We start from the raw sequence: 27,107 nt of genomic DNA, 5'->3' as shown, positions 1-27,107 counted from the left end.
ATTGCAAAGAACAGAAATTATATATTTTTATATTTATAATCATAATCAAATATGTTTGTGGAAAAAAATGTTTATATATATATATATATATATACATATATATATATATATATATATATATATATATATATATATATATATATATATATATATATATATATATATATATATATATATATATATATATATATATATATATATATATATATGTGTGATAATGTTAATATCTACCCTAATTAGAGTGCATTAACATTCAACACAAAAATTGTAGACTATAAAATTATTGATGATTTTATTTTCCAAATTTTAATTTAAGGATATTGTGGTATTTTATCATATAATTTAAAAATAAAAATATTTTTTTCTCTCTCATCTTTTTTCCATGATTCTCTCTTATATATGTGAGAAATATTTTTATTTTTTAAGTTAAATGATAAAGTATGATAATGTCTTTAAATTAAAATTTAAAAAATAATAGAATTTATGATTTTCTTAGTCAAATTTTTTTACTAATAATACCATGTATGGTCCTATTTTATAATTTTCTTAAATAGAAAATTAATATATCCTTATTTTGGAGCTATATCTTATGCCTAGCAAATGCTGAATGATTCACACCAATCTATAAGAGGGTATCACGAAACTCCCTATTTCAACTATCAAGATTATTTGAACATCCACTTTTTTCAAAAAGTTAATTAACATCTATCATTTTTATTTTTTTTAATTATCATTTTGTTTCCTATAATTTCATCATTTATACTTTTTAGTCTCTATAGTTTCATTATTTGTATTAATTCATAACTAATTTATCATAAGATAATTTATAATAAAAATTAGTTGATAATTTATAACTAATTTGTAATTATTTATTTTTATATTTTTTTATAATAAGGACTAAAAGGTAATTAAAATATAAATTTTAGGGACTAAAAATATTACAAATTACAGGAATTAAAAGAGAATTAAAATACAAATTATAAAGACTAAAAAATTACTTTTAATCTGTAGGGATTAAAAAAATCACTTTTAACTTATAGAGACTAAAAAATCACTTTCAAACTATAGAGAATAAAATATACGAATCATGAAACTATAAGTAATAAATGAATAATTTATCCTTATTTTTTTCTCTTTTTATCACATGATAATGGCTATAATGCATATAATATATGAGAATTTTTTTTAATATTAATATATGAGATTAATTAGACTGAGATGAATATAATTTATTAATATAATATATCAATCTTAATATTATGTATAAGTAATTATAAAATCAAATAAGTATAAGACTTAAATAAGGTATATTTTATAGTAATATTGACAAATACAAATTAAGGAACGCGGTTTGTACGTGATTTTCTTCAGAAAATTCTTTTATTTGAATTTTTGTGGAAAATGCTCTCTCAACTTTTTGTATGCATATGGAAGCAGCCTCTCAAAGTCAAGAGAGGAATCTCGAATGCTTTTCTTTGATTCTCTGAAGACTTAGAGAAAAGACAAAGTGTTGAACAAAATTTAGTCGGTCGCTTCCTCAGACCATTTGTGACTTACCTTCCACCTACCTGCAACTTACAACCATTTCCAGATGCTTTTTTTTCAAGATTTTTATACGTATGCTCATTCTCGTATTGATTTTTTAAAACAATTAATTTATTAATATGTTCACTCTTATATTATAAATTCAATTTTCATGATTAAATAAATGAAATAATTTTTATATAATCATATATTTTTCTCATTTTATACCTTTTTTTTTTTTACTTTTTATGTTAAACGGATAAATCTTTTTGTCTTTAATCAGTTATTCAATCAAATTATATATTTAATATCTTTAATTGTTTGAATCAATATTTAGATTCCTTCAATGAGTATGAAATAGAGTTCGCGATGTTTACAATTTATTGCTAAAAAAAAAATTCAGGGATTAAAATATATATGTTTAACAAGTTTCAAAGTTCAAAACAAAGCAAAAAGTTTCAAAGTTCAAAGTGAAAATGCATGTGTTTTTACATTTTAATAAATTATATTTGATGATTAAGACTATTTTTCCTTAAATGTATATATTTTTAAAATAATATTTATTGTATTTACAAATATTTACGTTAAATAAAGAAATTATTAATTTAATTAAAAATAAATAAATAACTCTGTGTGTGTGAGAGAGAGAACTGGGAAAGTGGGGTTTGAAGATTGTGGACAGTCCAAAGTCTAAACAGAGGGTCTGATGGACGATGCATGCTTCTCATCATTATACGACACGCTTTGGCTTTTACACGACAAGAAATTTCTAACGTACACGTGGCTAAACTTGGATGATTGTCAGCAATTAAATATAAGCATTCATATTTTTATTATTTACTCTCCGATTCATATTTCTTATGTTACGTGGAAGTAATAAAAAAAAGTAAGAATATCCTTGTTAAAATATATAAATGAAAAAATAAATCATATTCTAACATTTTGAGATTAGGTTAATATCAGATGCAATCATCTTTGTAAACATTTAATATCCATTATAAATATACGTATTGTAAATTTGTATTAATAGTATAATACATTACATTAATAAAATTAATATAAATATGGTACATATTATTAATAAATTAAATATGCAATATAAAATATTATATCGTTGATATGATTTTTTTATGTTAAAAAATATTTTTATTAAATAAAAACTATTAATATAAATTAGTTTATTTTTTTCTTTTCGACGGTGTTCTTTTAGTTATATTTTTTGGCTTTTGTGAAAAGAGAGATCGGGTATGATAACGATCACTCCGGTGATAAAGTTGATGGGACTCAATTATGTTCATCCTGCAAATTTGCAATTGTCAATCTAATAAATACAAAAAGTATCTGAGGATTTCTTTTTTTGTGTTTCATATTCAAAGTTCGTTTAGAATATAACCTATGACTATGAGGGGTTATTTAAATTATAATTAAATTTTTTATATAAGAAAAAATACTTTATTATACTTTTTAATAATTTGTTATATAGTACTTTTAAATAATTTATCATAATCACATATTTTTTTAAATGATTTTATGTGTGTGTGGAAAACTTAGAAGATAATAATGCATCAAAATAAAATTTATATACTGAAATATATATTAATTTGAATAAATATAAGACTACAACATAAGAAAGTGTACATCTTTTAATCTCATTCTATGTTTAAAACTCCACGTCCTGAAGTTTATTATGCAATTTTCACCATTAAAAATAATTCACACAATTATTAACACTATCAAACACAACAAATGAAGTTGTGTGTGATTGAGTTCTACACATTGATATTGATTATCTTTCTAGAAGCCAAGAAGGGGGGAGGGTTTATTAGCCAACGGATCAGGGAGAAAAATATTTTAATATTTAATTTATGATTTAAATATATTTTTATTTTCATGTAAATATGTCACTTTTTTACTTACAATCCATTTAAATTATTTTTTTGGTTTGTGAATCTTGTAATGTTTTATTTTATTTCAATATCCAAAATTTAACAAAATAATTGAAAAAGTAAAATAATAATGTAAAACTCAGTTATATGATATATACACATAATTTATTTGATGAGGTGACACTTTTGACCTATGTAGTAAAGACGTGTGGAAGTTTATAAGTTACATAATTGTTTTTGTAATGAAATTTGATGACAAAGACAAAAAAAAAATAATATAAACATTTAGACATCACAAGGATTAAAAAATTTGCATTAAACTAAAAGTATGAACCCCTTATTACAAGGTTAAAAAAGTTAATTGAGCTAAGTACAGAAGATGTCAAAAAGAGGATTTAATCTTGGAGCATGAATGAACAATTGCTTGTTGGCAAAGTCTATGAATACATTAGAGGTGTCAAGCCTAATGTTAGTTGTTGTTCTGTTATATGGAACCCAGCAAACTCCCCTAAGATGTCTTTCATTCTGTGGCTTGCTAAAAGGAATCAGCTGCTTACTCTTGACAAAGTTGCTTTTTTGAACAAGGTTTTCCTCTACCCTTTATGTTCAAATGAGTCTAAGTCAAATGTTCATTCGTTCTTTTTTTTTGTAGGAAATCTCTCAAAGTTTGGGCTCACATTCGTGATTTGACTCCTTTCCGCATGCGTTTCACTTCTTTACTACAACGCATTATTGACTCTTTAATTAGGGACAGATCCACATCAGGTGTTCAAGAAAAAATACGTTGTCTGGCTATAGCAATTACAGTCTACTGCAGTCTAGGAATAAACTGATTTTTGAAGATTATCAATTTTTTGTAATAGAGGTTATTAGCAAGATTAAGTTTCTTATGTATAGATAAGCGCACCTGTTGCATTTGTTTTAGCATCTTGATATATATCTTCTTGTATTAGGGAGACTTTTGATTTTCTTTAACTGCGGGGTATGCCCCGTTTATTATTGTATCATTTTGGATTTAATATAATTTACATTTTTTCAAAAAAAAAGTTAATTGAGCAAATAAAATTAATATCTGATTATTTTGTTTTAAATTACCTATTCAACACATATAAATATTAAAGAAAAAATGAAAATGAATTGAAGAAGAAGATAAAATATAAAAAAGAAAACAAAGTGAGTTGTTGTTGTCAAGACTGGAAGAGAAGGGAGTGGTCACGGGTTTCTCTTGACTCTTCCATTCCATAGATATACATTTATATATGCCCATACTATAAAGTATAAACGTTAGCCAACCCATTCCCACATCTGCCAGAAATTTTGATTCTACGCTGCCCCACTCACCTCCCTTCCAATTTCCTTATTGCATCTGGATCTTATGATTTTGCTCCATCCGACTAATTTATAAGTACACCACATGCTTTATTCAATGACACCATACAATAATTTCATTCCTGCTTTGACTCAAATTAATTCACTCCACTTCTTTATTGTATCCCCACAATTCTCAATTCTTAGGAATATGTTAAATACTTTTTTTTTTTTTGCACTTATATTTTTAAATTTTTTCATATATTATTATTTTCACACAATATTTATTGAAATAATTTTAATATCAGTCACTTTAATTAATTTTGTAATAATGGTATTTTATTTACTTAACTATTTAATTAATATCAATTAATCATTCATTACTTTGGAAATATTTTTTTTTAATTAAGATATCACATAAAAATTACTAATTAAATAACAATTACCGTCAAACACTACATTTTCAAAAAATATGCCTTTTTTTCTTAGATGGCATGCGAAATTATATAATTCGTGTTTTAATTATAAATCGGGAAGATTTAGATTAGGTTCGTAAAGCTTTTAATTTATTAATTAAACACGTAAGTTCTTAGATTTTATTTTTAGAAAGGAAAGCTACACCTAACATGAAAATGACAATTTTTATTAGCGATTGGCGCGATTAATTGCTGCCTAGCTACCTACATCCAATTAATGACAATCACGTTATGATATGTACAAGGTGAACGCTTAGATCCGTTTAAAACAAAGGTTTGATCTTGGACGAAAAAACATTTTGCAAACTATATTCATATATAATTTCTTTGAGAACAAATATTATTTGATTTTAATGGTGATGACTGATGCGTACGCAAGTACTTTTTTTTAATTTGTTTAAGATTACTAAAATTCTATTTTTTTTATAAAAAAAACAAATGAAACTAGAATCATCAAAGAGCCAGCTTCAAATTCAAATTTCGTCAATTTTTCAAAGTTTAATTATTAAGAATTTTATTTAAATTCTCTAACTTAATAAATATATATTTTACTCTTAACAAATCAGTTGATCAGCAATTACATAAATGAATTGCACACTGATTAACTTAAACGCTCTCCACCATGTGAAGTAAATAATTAATTATTGGCCATCTTTATATATCAGCTGGAGGTATTCTTAATTAGCTAAATTTAGTCTGAAGCTAACCATGTGAGAATGCTAATTAACCTCAGAAAATATAAGGGTTCCAGTGTTAATTAATGCATTTGTCATCGTTACATTTAACCTATCCTAATCCTAAATCCTATAATTGGTGACCACAAAACTGCAAGCGGGCACCAGCTAATTAACCTCACAAGATTTCTTCATCCCTCGCATCTCACTCGAGCCGTTATAATATGCATCGCACCAAGAAATTCGATGTCAAATTGTCAACGCAAGCTTTTCTTGCTATTTGTTTTATTATTACAACTAGCTTGCACATACTTCTAAAACCACATCACATCTAAGACTTTTTGGGATTAAAGTTTAATAGCAATTATGAGAAGAAAAGTGGGAAGTAAATTTTATACGGCCATTTACTTTTTATTTATTTATAATTATAAAAATAATATAATTTAAAGATAAAAGTTTGATACAAAATAAAAATGAAAATATTATTTTATAATTATCAATAAACAATGTACCATTTCTCATCAATAAGACAATATCTGTTCAACATACATATATATTTCATATGAATTAAGGTGCCAATCTTATGGCTTGGATTTTATATTATATGTTTTTTCTTCTTCTTCTTTTAAATCATATAAGCCTCGAGAAAAGTTTGACTGTGATTATATGCAAGTCCTCAATCTAAATCGTACGTTTTTGGATAGAATTTGTAAATAATATTTCTTCGAGTTAGCTTGTTACAATTGTAATGAACTAAGTTACATAGACATTTATAAGGTAATAATTTATTGTAGAGATTCAATTTCATGTTGATTGTACTTTAGATAATTTATTTTATTGAAGTTTTATTCTTGTTAATTACAGTTTGAATTTGGATTCGTATAGAAATGACTAAAGAAGGAATTTAAGATGATCGCATGCTCAAGTATATTAATTAATCAATAATTATTTACGAGTAACTAAATGGCTACTTTTTTTTTTTTTTTAGTTTTGGAAAATGGTAGAATAAAGAGGACACAATGCTACCGAATAGGCAGCAACATACTGAAGTTATCAACTGAGGTTCACCTCAAAAGATCCTGAATCGCAAACTTTTTCACCCAACAACTCAATTAACTCTTAGGCAAGAAAGAATTTCCTAGAGAGAAAAATTATCCAACAAACGAAAAAAAAAATAGCTTAAGGAGATTTCAAACTCACTCATGAAAAAAGTGGGAGCAGTTTTAACTGATCAAAGATTTTAATTTTAATTTTTAGATCTATGGTCTTTCCTCTAATTAAAATTAATTAGTTTTTCTTATTAATTTCTGTATTTTATTAGTTTAAGTAATGAGTATCTCGTATATTGTATGTGTATTTTTGAAATGGATGAAAAAAGACTATTTTATTGATAATCCCATTTTTTTATAAAAAAAATATTTTATTGATAATTTATAAATAGGATGGGATCAAATCAATTCTCAAATTTAGTATACAATGATGCATTAAATAACTTTCTAATAAAAAAATTTGATCAATATACCCATTAATTAAATCTAACGTTTTCAAAAAAGTACATAAATTAAGCTTACAAAATATACACAACTAAAACATAATTAATGATTAATTTTCTTACGTACTTTATTGATTTTAACAGGTGACATGCTATTTAAAATATAAATAAATAATTACCATAGTTATGATGACAGACTAAATTATATAAAATGTTGTTTCCATCGTAATAATATCACACGAGTTTCTTTAGAAGAATAATATCGTTGGATTTATAAAATTTAGATATGATAAGATTTAAAAAATGTGATTTTATTGTGTTTGTCGCGTGTTATCATGTGATGTTATCTCTGTTTTTTTATAATCACCTTAATTAAATCTTTTGTTTTTGAGATGTTGAGATATTTTTAAAAACTTTAATTCTTTAGATAGGCTGGACTAATAATAAGGGAGGTTTAAATCAAATTTTAACAAAAATATATTTATTTTGAAGTTTTTGTTTTATAAAAACTAAAAGAAAATATATTTTTATTAATGATCATAAAGCTTATGCTTTAATTAGTTGTTTTATCCTTAAGTCAATCTTTCCTTCGAGTTAGAAACATATCCAAGAGAGAAGCAAGCATGGCCTTGGTCCCCCTTCCTTATGACCTTTTGTGTATGAGTTTTTTTTTAAAAAAAATATTAATAAAGGAAAATATATATATATGAAAAATATATTTTTGAATTGTTATTTGCTTTAATTTTTTTAGTAGTAGATCATATATATAATTTTATTCATAGAATTAATAGCAAATATTTTTAAAAATTATTATTTATTAAATAATTATTTATTAAAACTTAAATATTTAATTAATTATGTGAAAAAATTTATATCCTTTTAATATACTCTAAGATTTGTACTGATTCAAATTAACTATGAAATTAATCTCGGTTCAAAATTTAGTCATATTAAAACTTCTTGCCTCTTTCCAAGGATTTATTCTCTAGTAAACCTTTTATGATTTGAATACGTATAATGTTAATGGAATAACTACGAGTATTAATTAAAATTAAGGAAAGTATAAATCTCTTTTAAAAGAATGACTAATTGAAAAAAAATTGATTTTCTATGAAATGTAAGAAGACATGTGATATAAATGTAAGAAGACATGAGTAGTAACGTTATTATTTTATTTAAAAAAATTATCATTTCCATCATTAAATATTTTATATCTTAATCTTAAATTATCCTCATGAATGCAAAATAATTTTTAATTTATATCTTTATTATTTTGAGTATAAAGATAACCTCTAAATACGTAGTAAATTATTAAACAAGAAAGCGAATCAAGAAAATTTCGATAAAGACTATTCAATTATAATTGAAATAAATAAGATAATTTAGAATTTATCTTTTATAAACAAGTTAATTTAAAATTTTTAGTTTGGTTCATCAAGTAATTTTTTTTTCACAGGTCAAGTTTATGTTTGAAATATTCAACTTGAGTTGACTTATGCATTTAAATCATGTTAAATAAAAATTTCTTACTTTTAAACTAGTAAAAAAATATTTATTAATATATGAAGGAATTTGTCGCTTATTATTGTGAAAATATCACAAAAATAATTCATCTTTTAATATGAATCCATCATTTGAACAAATCCACTATATTCTTACTTAATTTATTTCCAATACACAGATAATGTCTAAATACTAAATTATTAAGCGTATAAAAAATATTCCAAGGAAATTTTTGATAAAGTAAAAGACAATCAAGTTATAAATAAATTAAGTCAATTTTTTATTTTTTGAGAAATAAAGAAGTTTTTTTATAATTTTTTTTAAAATTAAGTTAAATTTAAACTTTGTGTTTGTAAACAACTTAAATTAATTTTTTAATTGACTCGTTAGGAAATATATTTTTATTGCTCAAATTTTAAGTTTGAAGTACTAAACTTAATTAGTTAACTCATTTAGACTATGTTAAGTAACGAATACTTGCTTTTAAACTAGTATAAAATTTCAATTTCAATTTTTTTGAGTGATATACATGAAGTTCCCACTTAATTGCCATTGTGAAAATGTTATAAAACAAACAATATGTCCTTTGATGCGGTCTTATATTATATATGAATTTGAATATTTATTTTTGAAAAAAAAACTTTTACGAGCTAAAAAACTAATTGATAGCTAACTTAAAAGCTAGTTTATATAGCTTATAACTTAGTTTTAAACTCATGACTTGCTAGTCGAAAGTTAAATTAAAATCTTAATTAGAAGCTAACTTACTAATTGGGTCAATTTCTTTAAATTTAGTGCTTATTTTAATAATAATAAATAACTTTTTGTTTTTTTTAACATATTTGTATAAAATATTTTTGCTTAAAAAATAATTTTTATTTATTTTAAGAAACAAATTCTATTTGTTTCTTAAGAAAAATACTTATATAAAAAATAATTAATTTTAGAATTATTTTTAAGTTTAAAAAAACTCATTATATGTTTAAAAATTACTCGTTGAAGTATTTAAAAAATATAAAATGGCTTAAAATTATATAATTATAGAATTTAATATAGATTATATTTTATTTTGCAAACAAAAATATTTTTTAGGTAATTTATTTTTCATTTTTATTATCTTAATTTCCTATGATTTATATTAATATTCTTAAAAACAAATTTGAATATATAAAAAATATTGAAAAAGTGTCTTAAAATAGTCAGAGTGGACAGCATGAATATGATTAAGAAGTGAATTAAAATAATATGGATAAATGATAGAATAAATAGTGAGATACATGCTGACATGCATGGTTTCTCCTATTTTGAATGTCTAATTTCATTTTTAGCTTATAATTATTATTCCTCTCAAATGCTATTATTTAAATTTTAAGTTTTGAGTTTTAATATACTATATAAATTGAAGACATCTTTATTTTAAAAATTTTAACTGAATTTTTAAATTATTAAAATCTTAGTTAATCTTAATTTAAGTTTGATTATTAAATTTTAAATTTAGATACACTGCATATTAATACAAATATATTCAAATAATTTATCTTCATTTTTTTTTCAATTCTAAAAACACTATCTATATATCCATTCTTATTTAATAAAATAAAATACTTTTAAAACCTTTTTTACTTTGAATTTAATTTAAAAACATCCATGTACACAATAAACATAATAGATAACTTTAAATTTCCATATATGCATGATTAATCACTATGGAGGACCAACTTGAAGATTTTATGATATTTTCATCGTATACATAATTGATGAGACTTACAGGATTCATGTGGTGCACGTGAACTGCTAAAGTACGGGCGGGAAAAAGAACCAATTAACGCAATAACGAAATCAACAATTCAACATACTCAAGAATTTGCTGCATGGAACATATGAAAGTCCCAGCAGTATAACAACCTATTTGAAAGTTTTTTATTTTATTTATTGATCTAATAAAAAAAGAGACTTTGTAATAGAGAATTCATCATATATTCGATTTTTATATTACTATACAGAGGGAGATCAGATAATAAAAAAATATATAGTGAATGAAAAGTTGGCTTTAGTTAAAAAACAGTTTTAGTTTAGAGTTAACATAACATAATCTATCGATCCGAAAGAGACAGACAAGAGGGGAGAGAGAAAGAGCACACGAGTGTTTTTTAAACAAGAATATTTTATTTGATAAAACTGATGTGAGTGGGTTTTAGGTGAGATATATGATTTCGTGACACAAACTTACAATATATTTTGGTGAAGGTAGAAATATATAGAAGATATAAGGTAAATAAATATATATATATTTTTTTTCAAAGTGTTTTTGTAGGTGGTGGAAGAAAGGTCCAAGGGCACCGCTTTGGGGCTGTAGCCACCCTGTCCTCTTTTTGAAAAGTCATTTTCTCATCTTAAAAACACCTTAGCGTATGCCCTCTCCCCATGTAGGGCCTGCTTGAAAGCTATGTAGATGTTTCTATTAACTCCTCTCCTCGTTTCTTCTCTCTTCCCTTTTTTTTTTTATTTTCTGAATTTAAATTAAATCCGTCCCATTTTCTAGAGCGAGAAAGAGGAAGACAAAAATTTATTTAAAAAAAAAAAAAAAGTTAATTGAGTTTCGTCATTTGCATATAGCAGTGGTAGTGGTCATGTTAACCATCAGTCTCTTATCTTTGCCTAACACTAGTGTAGCACCAAATTCGTACAAATATTACTTTTGTGAGTATAAAGAGGTGAGGCCAAAGCAAAGTGTAGTAGTAGTAGTTGTAGCCCCTGCCTGAGATTAACTATATACTAGTTGTTAGTTACTTACTTACATACATAGAGATAGAGTCAATGGCAATTGCAGCTGCAAACTCATCACCCACCATGAGCCTCAGCCATAGCCAGAGCCAAGAGGATGCCACCACCGCCTCCACCACCAACAAGCCCGTCGACGTCGACGATAATGATGATCACGAGCACGACATGGTCATGCCCGGCTTTCGCTTCCACCCAACTGAAGAAGAGCTCGTGGAATTCTACCTTCGCCGTAAGGTGGAGGGAAAGCGTTTCAACGTTGAGCTTATTACTTTCCTCGATCTTTATCGCTATGACCCTTGGGAGCTTCCCGGTATATATACACATACATATATTAAAGCTTCCCTTTTCTTGAAGCAATTCTGGGAACTAACTCCCCCTTTTTTCTGCCATCTCTCTTTAATTTTATATACATATATATTATATCTTTTTCCTACATAGCTAACTTTTCCCTCTTACGCATACATATAGATATTTTTATTTCAATTGAGATGTTTATTGTGCACACGGATTGTTGAATTTTAATCAAGTATGTGTGTGTGTTATGAGCAGCCTTGGCAGCTATTGGTGAGAAGGAGTGGTACTTCTATGTGCCCAGAGATAGGAAGTATCGCAACGGTGATCGTCCCAATCGTGTTACTACCTCTGGGTATTGGAAGGCAACAGGAGCTGATAGGATGATCCGAACCGAGAATTTTCGCTCTATCGGCCTCAAGAAAACCCTAGTTTTCTATTCTGGGAAAGCTCCTAAAGGCATACGAACCAGTTGGATTATGAACGAGTATCGCTTGCCGCAACATGAAACTGAACGATATCAAAAGGTACTAGCTAGTACCACATACCACATACCACATACCACATATGTATGTGCTTTATATTTAATTAAGCTTCTTCTCCTTCTTCTTTCTTCCATGATAAATCCGCCATGTCTTAATTAATTTGGTTTTATAATTCAACCCTAGTTAGTTTTAAACCTAAAGTAATTCATCTTGGTTTTGGGTTTGGGTTTTCGAGATTGATCGTTTTCTTTAGCTAGCTAACTTTTATATATCGATGCTTCGATTCACTTCCAAAATCAAAGCTAGATTCAAAGCTATAGCACACCATAATAGTATAGCTGCGTGAAACTTATTGCAGCCACTGATCAAAAGTCAAGACACTCTCGATCAAGATGGAGAGGTGAACAATTAATGAGTACGTGATAGAAAGAGGGATTTAAAAAAAAAAAAAGAGTTGGCAGAAAATCAAAACAACCAGCACCGTTTGTCATTATTAATTAATTCACTTTCTCTCACACACATTTATGAGACTGCATGCATGAATTTTGAAGTCTCATCATAAATTCATTTTCATGGCTCCGTTTTCACCAAAATGAATCTCTTAACATTTGCAGGCTGAGATATCGCTTTGCCGTGTGTACAAGAGAGCTGGAGTGGAGGACCATCCTTCCCTCCCTCGCTGCCTCCCAACGAGGCCATCCTCGTCAAGGGCTTCTCATGACAATAATAAGAAGCACAATGAAATGGTTCAGCACAACATCAACATGGGATTCGTGGGACAATTAAAGCCGCCAACAACTGAACACATAGTTGACAAAATTAATGAAACGGAAGCAAGCAGTGATGTCAACACAGCTCTTGGACTTTCCAAATACAATGCTGCTTACCGTGCTGCAATGGGAGCACTCAGCACCACAATGGCACTTCCAGTTGTTCCAATGGATCATGAGGAAGGCTTGATGATGATGCAGCAGCAATCTAAGCAAGCTGCAGCACATGTTCCAACAATCTTCTCTGCTGGGCCTTCCAGTTCCAACAACAGTGGAGTGGTGAATATGGATGATCTGAATAGGCTAATGAGTTATCAACAGCAGTACTACAATGTTCAAAGCCAAAGCCATCCCAATCAGTTCTCCACTTTGCTGATGCAACCTTCAGCGGTAGTGTCTCTCAGCTCGCTACCAAATCCACTTCCACCCACCTTCTCTGACCGACTCTGGGACTGGAATCCAATCCCTGAGCCACCAAATCAAGAGTACAGCAACATGTCCTTCAAGTAATGACTCGTCAATTATATCTAGCTATCTGTGAACTGCACATACATATATATATAGATAGATAGAGACAATTATCTGTGCTAATTTCCGCTATCAACTTTATCTAGGTTGTACGTTTTCGTTACTCTCTAATTAATCTCGTATCTTATTTTAGATTTCAATAAGATAATTGTATGACTTATTTTGATCAATGATCAATATGTATTACTCTTAGGGTTTGAGTTTTAAACCTTTTCTTTTTTTTTATTATTATCAGTAAAAATTGATTTTGAAGTTACCCACTTACCCGTTTTGTGTAGATGTATAGGCTGGGTAGTGTTGCTTCCAGTTTTTTGATATAAAATGAACTGTGTTAGTTCTGTCCTAGACTATTTAAGTTTGACATAATCATTATTTAATTCAAAACGCGGCAACACTGAGATTAATTAGTGCTACATAAAGTGATGTTTTATCCAAACAAATTAAACTAATCCCAATGTAGATAAGATACCAAATCGTTAAAGGAGATTCCAGCCACAGTTTTCAGTTTATTTAATGTAGAAAAACATATGATAAATGTGATATTAGGGTTCCAAATCCGAGGGGGATATATTCCCCTCGATCTCTCTCCTTCTCACGTACTTATACATGTAGCACCATTCCTGCTGGTGAATGTAGGGAAATGGAAATCTCTCAATTAGCACCTATGCGACTACAGTGCAAATTAACTAGAAAGCTGAAGGCATTTCATGTTGGATTTATACAAAATGCAGCGTTGGGGCATTGATCTGGTGCTTTCCAGAATAAATTACACAAGTATGGATGTTAATGCGTCCATGAATTTTGAGATGTTATCACATCAATTTTGATTTTTTCAAACCTCAATTTCATGAATATCTTACCTGTCTCTCTCTTCATTTTTTTAATTTTTATTTCTCATTACACATCACTTATTACATATATTGCTGATAAAAAAATTGCATATATCATTTTCTATTTTTTTATTTCTATCTTTTTTTTTCCTACTATATATACACTCATAATTAATGATACAATAAGAAATCTATTTATTTGTTTTATCACATAAGGTTTAAACTTTAAACTCGTAACTTCATTTTGGTACCATTTATTAGATATATAAAACATATATAAAGAGATTACAAAAATTAAAGATTTCCCATTCAATGGGTTAAGAGACAAATTAGTAGTGTAATATATCACATATTGAAAAAAAAAACTTTAAAAGAAATTAATATATCCATCAGTTCTATATCATTTAATCAGTAGAGATTAACTTTAAAAAAACTTTAACAATAATATTTTAAGTGATGCACGACTTCATTATTTAATTATTGGGTTTGTATTTGCTGACAATTATCTATTCAAAATCAATAGAGATTAACTCTCTCTCCACACACACACTCAATGATTAATTTCCATATTTCTATGCTTTGTTGAGTTATGTATTTTATTAGTATATCATAACTTGTTTATTTACTTAACTAGTTTCATGATTTATACAATACAGAGCATAATTAGTATAAATAAATTAAGTTTAGTGATTTACACATTTGGCAACACATATAACACGCCATATATTTAAAATACAAATGTATCTGTCTTATTAATTACTTTTGATATTATTAATATGTTCACATGTAATGATGTAAAGTTTTACTTTTAAATATATTTACTCCTACACGTTAAATGTGGTCGAAGTAAATATTTACATTCGTATATTTTGTAAAAAGTTAATCAAGTGATTATGATAATAATAAGTTTTTTTTATATAAATTATATTTGTCTTAATTTCTCTTTTTTATATATCTATATATTCCTCTGCGTAATTTAGTGAGTTTTTGTGCCACAAATTCATTCCATGTGTTATATATGCTTAATTCTATAATTTATATATTGACGTGTTTTCATATAAAATGTTTTATATAAATATTAATATGCCTTCTTGCAAATAATTAAAGTCATCTAAACTAAATATTAAATTTATCGTATATAAAAGAACATCTAATAAAAAATAATTAACCCAAATGCTTTGAAGTTAGTCAACAATTATATAAATAGATTTTTCATCTACATTTTAGCAGATATTTATAAACACAGTGTCGGATTTTTAGTAAGGTGAAGCTTATTTCTTCAAACACTTTGTAATATATAAAAATATATTTATTAAATGATTTAATTATCTTTTTAGGTATGTATACCAATGTGATTTTGTATACTAGTTTTAAGTAAAGTTTCTATCATGTGAATATAATTTTTGTTCATATAAAGTTGAAGATATTTTCTAATTAAATTAACATGATTTTGAATTAAACAGATAATAATATATATTTACTATTCATTTAATTTACAGAATAAGTTTACCTCAATACACTAAAATACTATAATTAATTATATTTCAAATATTTATTATTTACTCAAGGCAATCTTTTCATCGAATTACTATAGAATTAATAAATTTGACAAAAATAACATATTATAATTTTTAGAGTTTAATTGTGATGGATATAAATAAAACTTAAACCTTCGAATAGAAAAATAGTGTATTTTTATTTATTTTGATAAAAACTGTCCTTTTAATATTTTCACGGTCAGAAATGTTAACTGATTTAGAAAAATATAGCTATGTAAATTAGCATAAGACTTAATGGTATTGAATATCGATGTCCAATTTATTAGCATGCCGCTTTTTTTTACTTCTTTTTGAGCTTATAATTAATGAAACATTGGAAGAAAAAATAATGAACCTTAGATTAGTCTTTATCGATATAATTTTTGTTTGACAAATTTAAATTGTAAGCATTAACATTAATTATATCATAATATTAATAGAAATTGTTAAGTATAAAAAAATAAAATATACAAAGTTTACTATAAAATATTTTATACCGTAGTTTAATTGCAAATAATCATATATGTTTGTTGAGTTTTATGATAAGAGTTTTATAATTATATATATATATATATATATATATATATATATATATATATATATATATATATATATATATATATAATTTTATATTATCATCTAATTAGATATCATTTTTTATAATTTATAAAATAATTATCATAAAAATTAATAATTTATCATAAATTATTATTTGTGATTGAATGATATTATAAAACTTTTCTACAATATCACTATACAATATAGTTCTTTTTCTCTTATAATAAACATCTTAAAAGATATATCAATGGTAATAAAATAATTTTATGAGTTTTATCTTAAAAGCCTATTATTGTGGTGATAAAAAAACTTAAACATAATAAATGAAAATCACTCTCAATATTCACTCTATCTATTACATTAAACTATATTTTAATACGTATAACTTATTTTTTAAGGTATTCTAACGTAAACATTGACATGTTTTACTTTATAATTGATGTTTTTATTTTAATTTTTTTAATAAAATAAAATTATTTTTCCTTTTTAATTTGATCATGTATTTTAATTTTTTAATTTAAAATACTATATTTAAATTTATATTTTCTAATTAACTAAATTTCAAAATGAATTGTGTACAAGCTTCATTGACTTTTCATATAGTATTTTTTTATATAAATAAGTATCGTTTAGAAAACTGTTTAATTTCCCCCCAAAAGCAACATTTTTCAATGCTTTGTCATATTTTTTAATATTTCTTTACGTAGTTATATTTAAAACAGTATTTTATAGAAACAATAAGGAGATTTTTTTAAAAAAAAAGTTATATATATTGGAATAAATGCATGTGCATTTTTTTAATATGTATTCACACATATGAAAACAACTAAAGGCGATATAATAAAAAAAAAAAGTAGTAAGTAAAGATTAAAAAAACAAGATAATTTTATAGCATGACTCCGGATAAATGAAATGAGTCTCGCTAGGGTTATGAATTGGATTATCAATTATTAAAAGAGAATCGCAATTTACAAGTAAAAAAAAAAGAATAGAATTGTAATATGGGAATACATTATACATATCATTTCTCTTTCTATCACATATATTATCTATACATATGTACTCCATTTTCATCTTATCTCTTTAAAAAGTTCATTAAAATGGAGATGTCCATCCATCTTTATTTTAAAAAGTATGCATTGGAAGTTTGGAACGCATGGGATCAGGTTTGGTAGCCAGCTGAAGTCTAGGCTGCAAGTTTGCATAGTGTGTGATAAAAATGTTCATTTTATGTTATTTAAAATATTATATATATATATATATATATATATATATGATAAACTATATTTTAAGTTTTTTTTTTATATTTCTGCATACATTAAAATGTTAAATAAAATCAATAATATGAAAGAAAAAAACACAATTTTGTTTTTCAAAATATATGAAATATTTTAAAAATAACTAATTAAAATCGGCAGGTTTTCATAATTATTAGCGCAGAGATCCCCTTGGGCATAGTTAGGTTTTTTTTTTTTTGGCTAGCATGTATATGTAGGTTTTTACTTTTTACTTCAGATTCAATTTAAAAGTAAAAAATGTTTAAGGAAAGACAATTATCAGACAGTTCCATTCCATCTGAGATTCGTTTGTTTAAAATAAAAAATATTTGGATTGGTTAAAATTTAGAAGAATTGAAAATGAAAATGTATGTAAAATTGCATCAGAAAATAGTAAGTATCTATAATAGGTAGTTATGGGAGACAGTTTGGGTGTAGTGTGTGGTCAGAGGCTCACAGTGTTTCCCGTGAAGAAAATAAAGGACAAGAAACCACTTGTGTTGTTGGACACTTTAGGTATATAATCTGACAACAGCTGTACCTGATACTGATACTGATACAAATACAAATTTGAGTAATGTACGCAGCTTTAATTTCTCATAAGTAATATATCTATATTTCCCGCAATAGCTGGGTAACAAAGATGTCATTTTTGGCGAATGATAATTACCCACGCAGAAGCCCTAATCCTAATCATATAATTGAGGAGATAGGGGTTCTCTTCTTTTCTGTTTAATAAAGCATTACGTTGAAAATGAAATTACCGTTTTATTTTTTTCACTTTAATTTCTTATGTTATGCCACAGCATTTACCTATATACATATATTGGGTTTCATTCTTTGATCAAGACAAATAAGAAAAAGAGTTCTACGTGCACTAGACAATTTTTTTTATTTCGGCCCACTTATATAGTATGGTCCGAATTGACACTCGCATTTAAGTAGCGTAAAACCATATGAGGGTACACGATTTGCTAGACCCAAAACAAAACAAAAAAGTCCCACTGATTCAAAATTGAATTTGGGAAAGAAAGAGCATAAGCAGTACAAGATTGTGTTTTCTTAATAGACAATGAAAAGTTTCATTTATTTAAGCATAAAAACACTTAAAATTCATAAATCTTCATATATTAATTATAGACTTGTTGTTTAAATTGTATTCAATATTCTTTTAAAATAAAAAATATTTAACATTTCTTAACTAATATACTTATGAACACACATTAAAAATATTATATAATTTTGTCTTTAGAAGGTAACAACTTTTATTACCTCATTCTTTAAAAATATACGTCTAAATAAATTTGTTCCCTAAAATATCGACTTACTAATTAATAAATTAATCCTATCATATTATCTATAAATAATTTTATCCCCAAAAGATTAATTTATATAAAAAAAATTAAAAATAGAGACCACTTTCGCATAACAAATTATTAATTCTGTACTCTTGTTTTATTAGTATCATTTTATCTCACAACTACTGTTATGAGATAAAGTCACACTGCAACCAATTATTATGTTGAACATGACTTATATGCGAGTTGACACTTTTTTATTTTACATTCCAATAATAACTCTGCTATGCACATTACAGTTCCTCTTCTTGCATCTTAGGCTTGTTGTGATCATATATTCAAGATAGAAAAAGTTGTCTTACTCCTAGAGATGAAGTATAGGTTTTTCAAGTATGATTTGGTCACTGCTAAAATGGATCCTAAAATTCAAATTGCTGAAATTAGAGGTACAAAACCCAACACTTTTTTAATACGTACTCATAACTTTTTTGTGTTGGTTGGGCATGGGCTTATTGACCAAATTTGACAGGTAGGGTGGCCAATTTTGATACCTATTGCAAATACGTGTGGTCAATTATAGGAAGAGATAAGCATAACTTGAAGAAAAAAAATACATGATGTGAACATACCGACATGATGTTTTTAGCATGCTTATTTGAATTCCTTCAACTAATTGAGTCGACTTTGATTAGTAAACTATCTTAATTAATTTTAATTGCATTGTCTCTCGGGTAATAACAATCTTTCTATATTGATTGCTCACTTTCACTGGTAAATTAGTGAGAATATGATGTAGAGATGAGGATCAACTCAAGAAAAACTTCACTACAAAGACACTGTTATGGACTCTAAGATGTTCAAGGAAGTCCTAAATTATAAATGTCGACAAGAAGTTGGAATAGATGGGAGATTATGTGCCAAAAAGTCTAGAATGCGCCTACTCATCACTTGCAGTACGCACATGCCTAAAAAGCATTGACACGCACGATCACACATCGTACACTTTATAAGTATATAAAAAAAACATATTTCTTTAGTATTCATTTAAAACTTAATATATGTTTCTTAAATTACCATATATTAATGATTTTGTTCACGAGCCAGAGGACACTGGTCATTCTAAACATGCCTATGAGTATTTCTTAAATGTTTATTTACCATTACTACCTACATTATATATGTTTTTGTATATTTTGTTTACCATTTAAAATACAACAACGAGAATAATAATAATATAATGAGGTATTTCTTAAATATTCCAACACATGCAATAAATACCTCGTTTTTTGCATGTTGCTGTTTATATTTTTTTTTAATGAATCTCGATCGCAGGTTATTCAACACGAGATGATTAGTGGGAGTCTGGATATAATATACAATTTAACTCAATGAAACGATATGAAAATGGCTTGAAGTTAATTAATATAATGCAATTGAGCCATGAAACATTGCATTAGGACAAAGAAAAGGGAACGAATTAGCACTTGCTTATTATTAAGATGGTGAGAAATTATATTCTGGAGTCCTAGTTGGATGAGTTAGCATTAACTTTTCTAACACCTGAAAGCTGGAGAAATAAGTAGGTGCTTGAATTGTATTGAAATGACTCGTCGGTGATGATGATGACCTCAACATTTAAGCTAAGAGAGATGTCTCAATTCAATTAGGTGAACAATGTGTTGTCCAGCCATTTTAGAATAATGATTCGACTTACACGGTCTTACATACAATCTACTCTTTTTTTAATTGAATAAAAATTTATAAAATATTTGGTGGCAGCGCCCACAAGTATCTGGATCATCATATTTGTCTCCATTCAACACTGGCCTAGCTCTCTAAATAGATTCCTCGGTCTCCCTTTTATGTACAGGACGTTGTGTATAACAAAAATTACGAATTTAATTAAATCAGATTAAAAGTATCTATTGATTTTTTATTATAAAAAATATCTATCCATTATTTTTTTTACTAGTTTTATTAGAGCATATTGGGATTCTAGAACTTAGCTCTTGAGCTCAAGAACCCTTATCACACAATATTTATTATTATTTTTATTCTAGAGTTCTTTATGCTAGAAGTTGGATTTTAGAGAAAGAATTCTTTCATTTTCAAAAATATTATTTTTTAATTTCTTTTTCTTTAATTAATTTTAAATATGAAATTGACAGGTAATAATCCAAGAACTCAAATTAAGATTTATTACTAGAACAAAATATGAACAAATTTTTTACATTCTATGTGACATTATATAACACACAAAAAATGATTCAATAATCTAAAATGAATTCTTCCACTAAAGATGTTCTTAGGTTTTATTATTTGAGTTTAAGTTTAACTCAACCGTCAACTCTACATATTTGACATATAAAGTAAAATTCTCATTTATATATATTATTTTGGTCATATCACCATTTGATGTGAAATCTCAAACATTATTAATAATTATGATTTGTTATTTAGGATAAAATTATTGACTTTAAAAAATATTTTAAAATTATATCAAATATGATTTTTTTAAAAATATTTTAAAATTATATCAAATATGATTTTTTTAAAAATATTTTAAAATTATATCAAATATGATTTTTAATTGGGTGTGCATCAATTAATATTAAATTGTTTGAACTTAATTAGTAACTTTGAGTTTCAATTTGCTTGACATCATTATGAGTACCATTCTTTCAAGAATTTAACTGAATTACAAATTTAACACTCAAATTCAAAATCATTTAGTAAGCTAAAATAATATCACGTGAATTGATAAGTGTATGTCGTATTTTTCCTCATTCAATAGGTTATTATTCAAACTATTGATTTTCTTTTATTTTTTATAAAAAAAATTAATGGATTCGATCGTTCGCTATTGTTTATAAAAAAAAAAGTATAAATACCATAAAAAGCTTACAACCATATAACTTGGACCGCAAAGGTTGATTGTTCTTCATTCTGGTATGGATGGAGGAGAGATATAGAAAGAAAGAAAAAGAAAAAAATAAAAAGAGAAAATAACATATGATATGTGATGTATGAAAAAAGTACAGAGAAAAAAAAATGGGGGTGAAAGACTGGAAGTGAGTGGTAAAAAATTAAGATGAATGAGTATAATTATTCCTTAAGAGAACCCTGATCCATGTTCAGTTGTTTCCAAATACTATGTCCTACAAAATATTAAACGTACAAAACAAAAAGAGTGAATCTTGTTGTTCATTTGAATTGAAGTGAGAACAAAATTATAATTAAATTACTCTAAACTCGTTTAAGCAAATTTTGCGGAGTGATGCTCATGCCCTTCAATGAGAAGTCAAATTTGTTATTCAACTAAGACACTTCTCTTGTCAGAGACAGTCCTTTCAATCACTCTGCCTACTGAATGGCTATTCTTGCTAGTTCTAGTTTCACTTCCACTGGCATCTTTCTTAGTGACAAAACGTTGCATGAGCCGTATAGGAATTCCACCCAAATCAAAGTTCTCCTTCAAGGACTTGGTTAAGAACCTAATGTCTGTATCAGAAAGTTGAGTCACGCAACAAATGTAGGTGGCCGGGCCTTGACCTGAGTGAAATACTTAACCTTAGGCTGTGCTGCTTGGCCTTTCCAAGAATGCCTGCTCATAACCTAATCAAAACCGACCCAAAGTGAGAAATAAGAAAGCAAATTTATTACCAATTGCATATTTTACTGTTACAGAAAGTAATGATGGATGGACTAATTGCCTTTTGCAACCAACGGTTTAGACGAGCTGTAGGTAATCTTGAACACCATTTTTCATATGTTTCGATGACCTGATTCAAGACAGTGGTCCTGCCCCTTCCCTCCAATGCTGAAATGAATACAACTGGGATTCCTTTTACCTGCTGACAATGTCAAAAGTCAATGCTCAATCAAAATACAACAATAAATAAAGTTCGTTATTCATGCCCTTAAAAGCAACGAGAGAAATTGGTAAGGACTGTATGATAAGTAGACAGCCTCACACGGCACATATCTTCTCAAGTTTGAACCCTGACCAATTTTGACACGTCCAAACACATAATTATGGCATCTATGTCAAAGACATAACACTTTAAAGCATGATGCGTGTCAGCCCAATTTATTGAACAGCTGGACTAACTGTTCAGCTTATTATTACATGACAAACCTGAGGTATAATTGTCTGAATTTCTTGTGGAACAATTTCCATAACCTTCTCATAGGATGACGATTGGTGTTTGCCTCTTGGAAGGTTCATCTTGTTCACAATCACAACCAGCCCACGTCCTTCTTCCACTGCCCATCTGGCTATAATTACTTCAGCATGTTTCATACTTCGTCTTGCATTTATAATCTGATCAGTACAGATTTTTTCATATAAAAAAATATTATCAATGCAAAATGTATTTGCTAATGAGCATATAGAAAAATCTTGCTGACACATGTTGCTCACTGATAACTGCTAAATAATTGTAAATTAATAATAGAAAATCAAGCAAATATAGCTTAAAAATAATTATTTAACAGTTATTTGTAATTAAAAGTTAAAGAATTGATAAAGTTTAAATTTTGGTTGCAGAATTGAAGGCTGAAGGTGTAACAAGCAAAAAGCAAGAGAAAAACTGAAGAAAAAGAAGAAAATTGGAAGCAGGTCCAGTCTAGTACGCGCACTTAGTGCGCGTCACGCGCTAAGCGGGCAAGGAAGGATAGGCGCTAAGTGAGGCGTTAAGCGCAGGATCAATTACTCGCGCTAAGCACAGAGCACACGCCAAGCTCGCGATCCAACAAAAGCACACGCTAAGCCTGCAACACGCGCTAAGCGCACGATCTAAACGCGCTAAGCGCGCCTACAAAAGCCCGAAGCCCATTTCAGCAGCTATAAATAGAGAGTCAGTCAACACACCTTGCCTATAGAATGATGGCCATGAGTGGCTAATCCATTAGGTAGGGCCTGGCAGGCCTAAAAAGCCAACGATGTATAGTGTACTTCAAGAGTTATCAATGCAAAGAGAATTCCTCCCAGGTTTTATGTTCTAATTTCTTTTCTTTTTATCCTGCATTTACATCTTAAATTTCTTTTGGGTTTTATCCGCTTGGGAGAGGGTATTTCCTAATAAGGGTTTCAAAAGCATGCATCAATTTAGGGGTTATGCGCTTGAGAAAGGGTAACACCTAATAGAACAAATAAAGAAAAGTATCATAGGGTCAGCATTGTTAGGCATAGAATGATGGCCCAATGCCCAAGCACTTAGCCAACATCTAGAATTCAGTCTTAATGCATTTTAATTATTGAGTCTTCACAAAGGCATTTGGAAGATAGGTAATTGAAATAAGCTTTTCATCATGAGGCATCAGGGACAAGTAAACTGATAAGTGTGGGTAGAACAGATTCAACTACATTGGTAATGAAACATAATCAATTCATGCATCATAGGCCAGTTAGGTTTGTCCGGTCTTAACATTCTCATCTTACTTGATTTCCTAATTGTTTGATTTTACAAATTACTCTTGCTTTTATTCTTGCTTTGAACTATTTAATTCTTATTCTTGCTTTGAACTATTTAATTCTTACTTACAAATTGAAGAGTATTCAATAAAAGTGCAATAAAATTCCTGTGGAAATGATACTCGAACTTCCGAGAATTACTACTTAGAGCGAATTGGTACACTTGCCACTCACCTCAAAAAGAACACTAAAGATGCTCTATGGAATCTTCAATGAATATGTATTTGAAACCAAAATCAGCAAAATCTAAGCAGCAAATTCAACATCTCCAACCAATAAATGAATTACTGGAACATGTTTTAATAGGTTTAAATTTGTGTTTATTAATAGAAACATGTGAACTAAATTGGAACAATGGAGTAGACTTTATGAAATTGCAATTTATAAGGCTAAAAAATTGTATGTATCATATCATAGTTGTGTGGCATTGTCCAAAACGTAAAATATATGTAACATACATATATACCTCTTCTGCATCTAGTACCAAAGCAATTATATGAGCCTGGAGTAGACTCTTCCTTGATTGCATAATGCCCGGAGTAGACTGCATCTGTAACCAACCAGCAGTATCAACCTGAATGACAGCAAACATGATTATATTTATAAAATTTAACTGAAATTTCAATATACTTAAGTTTATTACCCTTGAAGCAAAAGTATAATCAGCATGCCTATTGAGTACCTTCAATCAAAATATAAATTTGGATGCTTATAACCATGCTAAGCATCATGTTTGACGATTAATGTGCCAAAAAAGAATATTATTAAAGAATTAAAGGAAAATCAAAATTATAGCAAGTTGATCATGCTCACCATAAAAAATTGTACAATAGCTACTATGAAAATATATTTTAAAAGTGTATTATGAACTTTAAAGAGAACCTGCTGACTTACAATTGCATATTTTCAAGATTGAAAATCAGAAAAAGAGACACATGCATGTATGCTCCAATACACACATGAAATGGAAAAGAAGCGTGTGCCAATATCATCTAACTTGAAGGTCAGACAAACAAATTAAGAACTATTATGTTTTCCTCTTACAATCAAGATTCCTACTTGTATCTCCAATCTCTATCAATACTACCAGAAGTACAGAAACAAAGTACCCATGGAATATAGATACTTACCAGATAAATTGTTCTTCCCTGAAATTCAAACTGGGTTCTGATTGAATCTCTTGTCAAACCAGCTTCAGGACCCACAAGAACATGGTCTTCTTGCAACAATGCATTCAATAAGGTTGATTTACCAACATTAGGGCGTCCTAGAATGGCTAACTGCAATGGCAGCTTACTTTTGTCAACGTCAAGGTCACAGCTGTCCTCGACCTCGTGGTGGCTATACAGGCAAGCACCTTCATCTATGATTAGATAGATTGCATGACAGAAATAATTAGTTTAGCAAGGCCTTCCATGTAGCAAAAAGGATAACCAAGTAGTTGAAGTTATTATGATTCTTTCAGGTTTGACAATTAGCACTTAGCAGTGAAGACAGGAAGCATCTGGTCCTAGAGGAGAGGCTTAAGAGACATATATAAGTCATGCATACAGAGTCCAGAGAGGAAGTGGTAACATGGTGATCAGGGGTGTTATGGGAGTAAAATCAACAGTCACAGGTGAAAAGATAAGCCTCTGGATTCGGCTCATTTGTACTTAAGTATTGTTTGAAATGAAAACTCAATCATCCATTCACAATACTAAATAAGATAAACTTGCAGCAACTCATTAAGCTTCAATTCGGTCCACAGAACAGAACCACTTACCGATTGCAGAACAGAACCGGAGAGAAGCATGGCGGTGAGAACAGCTAGTTGATCATCCAGAAGCTTCTCTCTGCTACGTATTTTGAGAGAGGCGGCTCTCCCAATACAGTGCGGTCTTTTGCTGAAAAGAAAAAAGTACAATTTTGTTAGTTTTAAATTAATAAAGTTAATAAAAAAACAAAATATTAGGTTCATTAATCAGTTTTTTTTATAATTTAAATATCATTAAATGAGATAAGTATTTATTTAAAAATTTATTTTTCTTTTCTTCCAAATCTAACTTTCAAACAAATTATAAATGGAGTAAAAAAATGTTTTTTTTTCTAAAAGAACTAACTTTGATTTTTAAAAGTATTTTATATGGTAAAATTTATGGAGTGATCTCAATGAGTTAACTTGTCACATATGCCATAATGTTGAGAGAAATAACTTCTTATAAATATTAAAATATTTAATATTTGTTTATGTGAAATTTTAAATATATTTTTTGTTTTTGTAAAATATAAATGTATGATATTTTGACTCAGAATAAGTGTTAACTTACTGTTATTAATATGCATAATTAGATTTTCGGAATCTAATTTTAAGTCAAAATATCATAAATTAATATTTTGTGATGATGAAAAATATATTTAAAATTTTGG

At 27.6% G+C, this 27,107-nt stretch overlaps 2 protein-coding genes across 3 annotated transcripts; one reads left to right on the top strand and one right to left on the bottom strand.

The window, feature by feature from the left end:
• The first annotated feature begins 11,043 nt into the window (after positions 1 to 11,043).
• On the top strand, positions 11,044 to 13,985 carry LOC100792622 (NAC domain-containing protein 35). The gene is made up of 3 exons (XM_003550412.5): positions 11,044 to 11,957; positions 12,197 to 12,465; positions 13,038 to 13,985. The coding sequence occupies exons 1-3, from the start codon at positions 11,681 to 11,683 to the stop codon at positions 13,701 to 13,703; spliced, it is 1,212 nt and encodes a 403-aa protein (XP_003550460.1). The 5' UTR covers positions 11,044 to 11,680; the 3' UTR covers positions 13,704 to 13,985.
• An 8,323-nt stretch (positions 13,986 to 22,308) lies between these two features.
• LOC100792092 (GTPase Der) lies at positions 22,309 to 26,590 on the bottom strand. Of its 2 annotated transcripts, none has more exons than XM_006600204.3 (6): positions 26,464 to 26,590; positions 25,829 to 26,061; positions 25,165 to 25,272; positions 23,361 to 23,546; positions 22,936 to 23,076; positions 22,309 to 22,837 (listed from the first exon to the last, which is right to left on the bottom strand). In XM_006600204.3, exons 3-6 carry the CDS (start codon positions 25,246 to 25,248, stop codon positions 22,742 to 22,744), a joined length of 507 nt encoding a protein of 168 aa, XP_006600267.1. In that variant the 5' UTR covers positions 25,249 to 25,272; positions 25,829 to 26,061; positions 26,464 to 26,590; the 3' UTR covers positions 22,309 to 22,741. The 2 variants fall into 2 exon arrangements, with proteins under 2 accessions (XP_006600267.1, XP_006600268.1); XM_006600205.3 differs by having other exon boundaries at positions 22,936 to 23,073.
• Positions 26,591 to 27,107: the final 517 nt, after the last annotated feature.

Source organism: Glycine max, chromosome 17 (genome assembly GCF_000004515.6).
Source record: "Glycine max cultivar Williams 82 chromosome 17, Glycine_max_v4.0, whole genome shotgun sequence".
NCBI lineage: Eukaryota > Viridiplantae > Streptophyta > Magnoliopsida > Fabales > Fabaceae > Glycine > Glycine max.
Note: the sequence above shows the minus strand (reverse complement) of the source record. Positions and strands in the feature narration are given on the sequence as shown.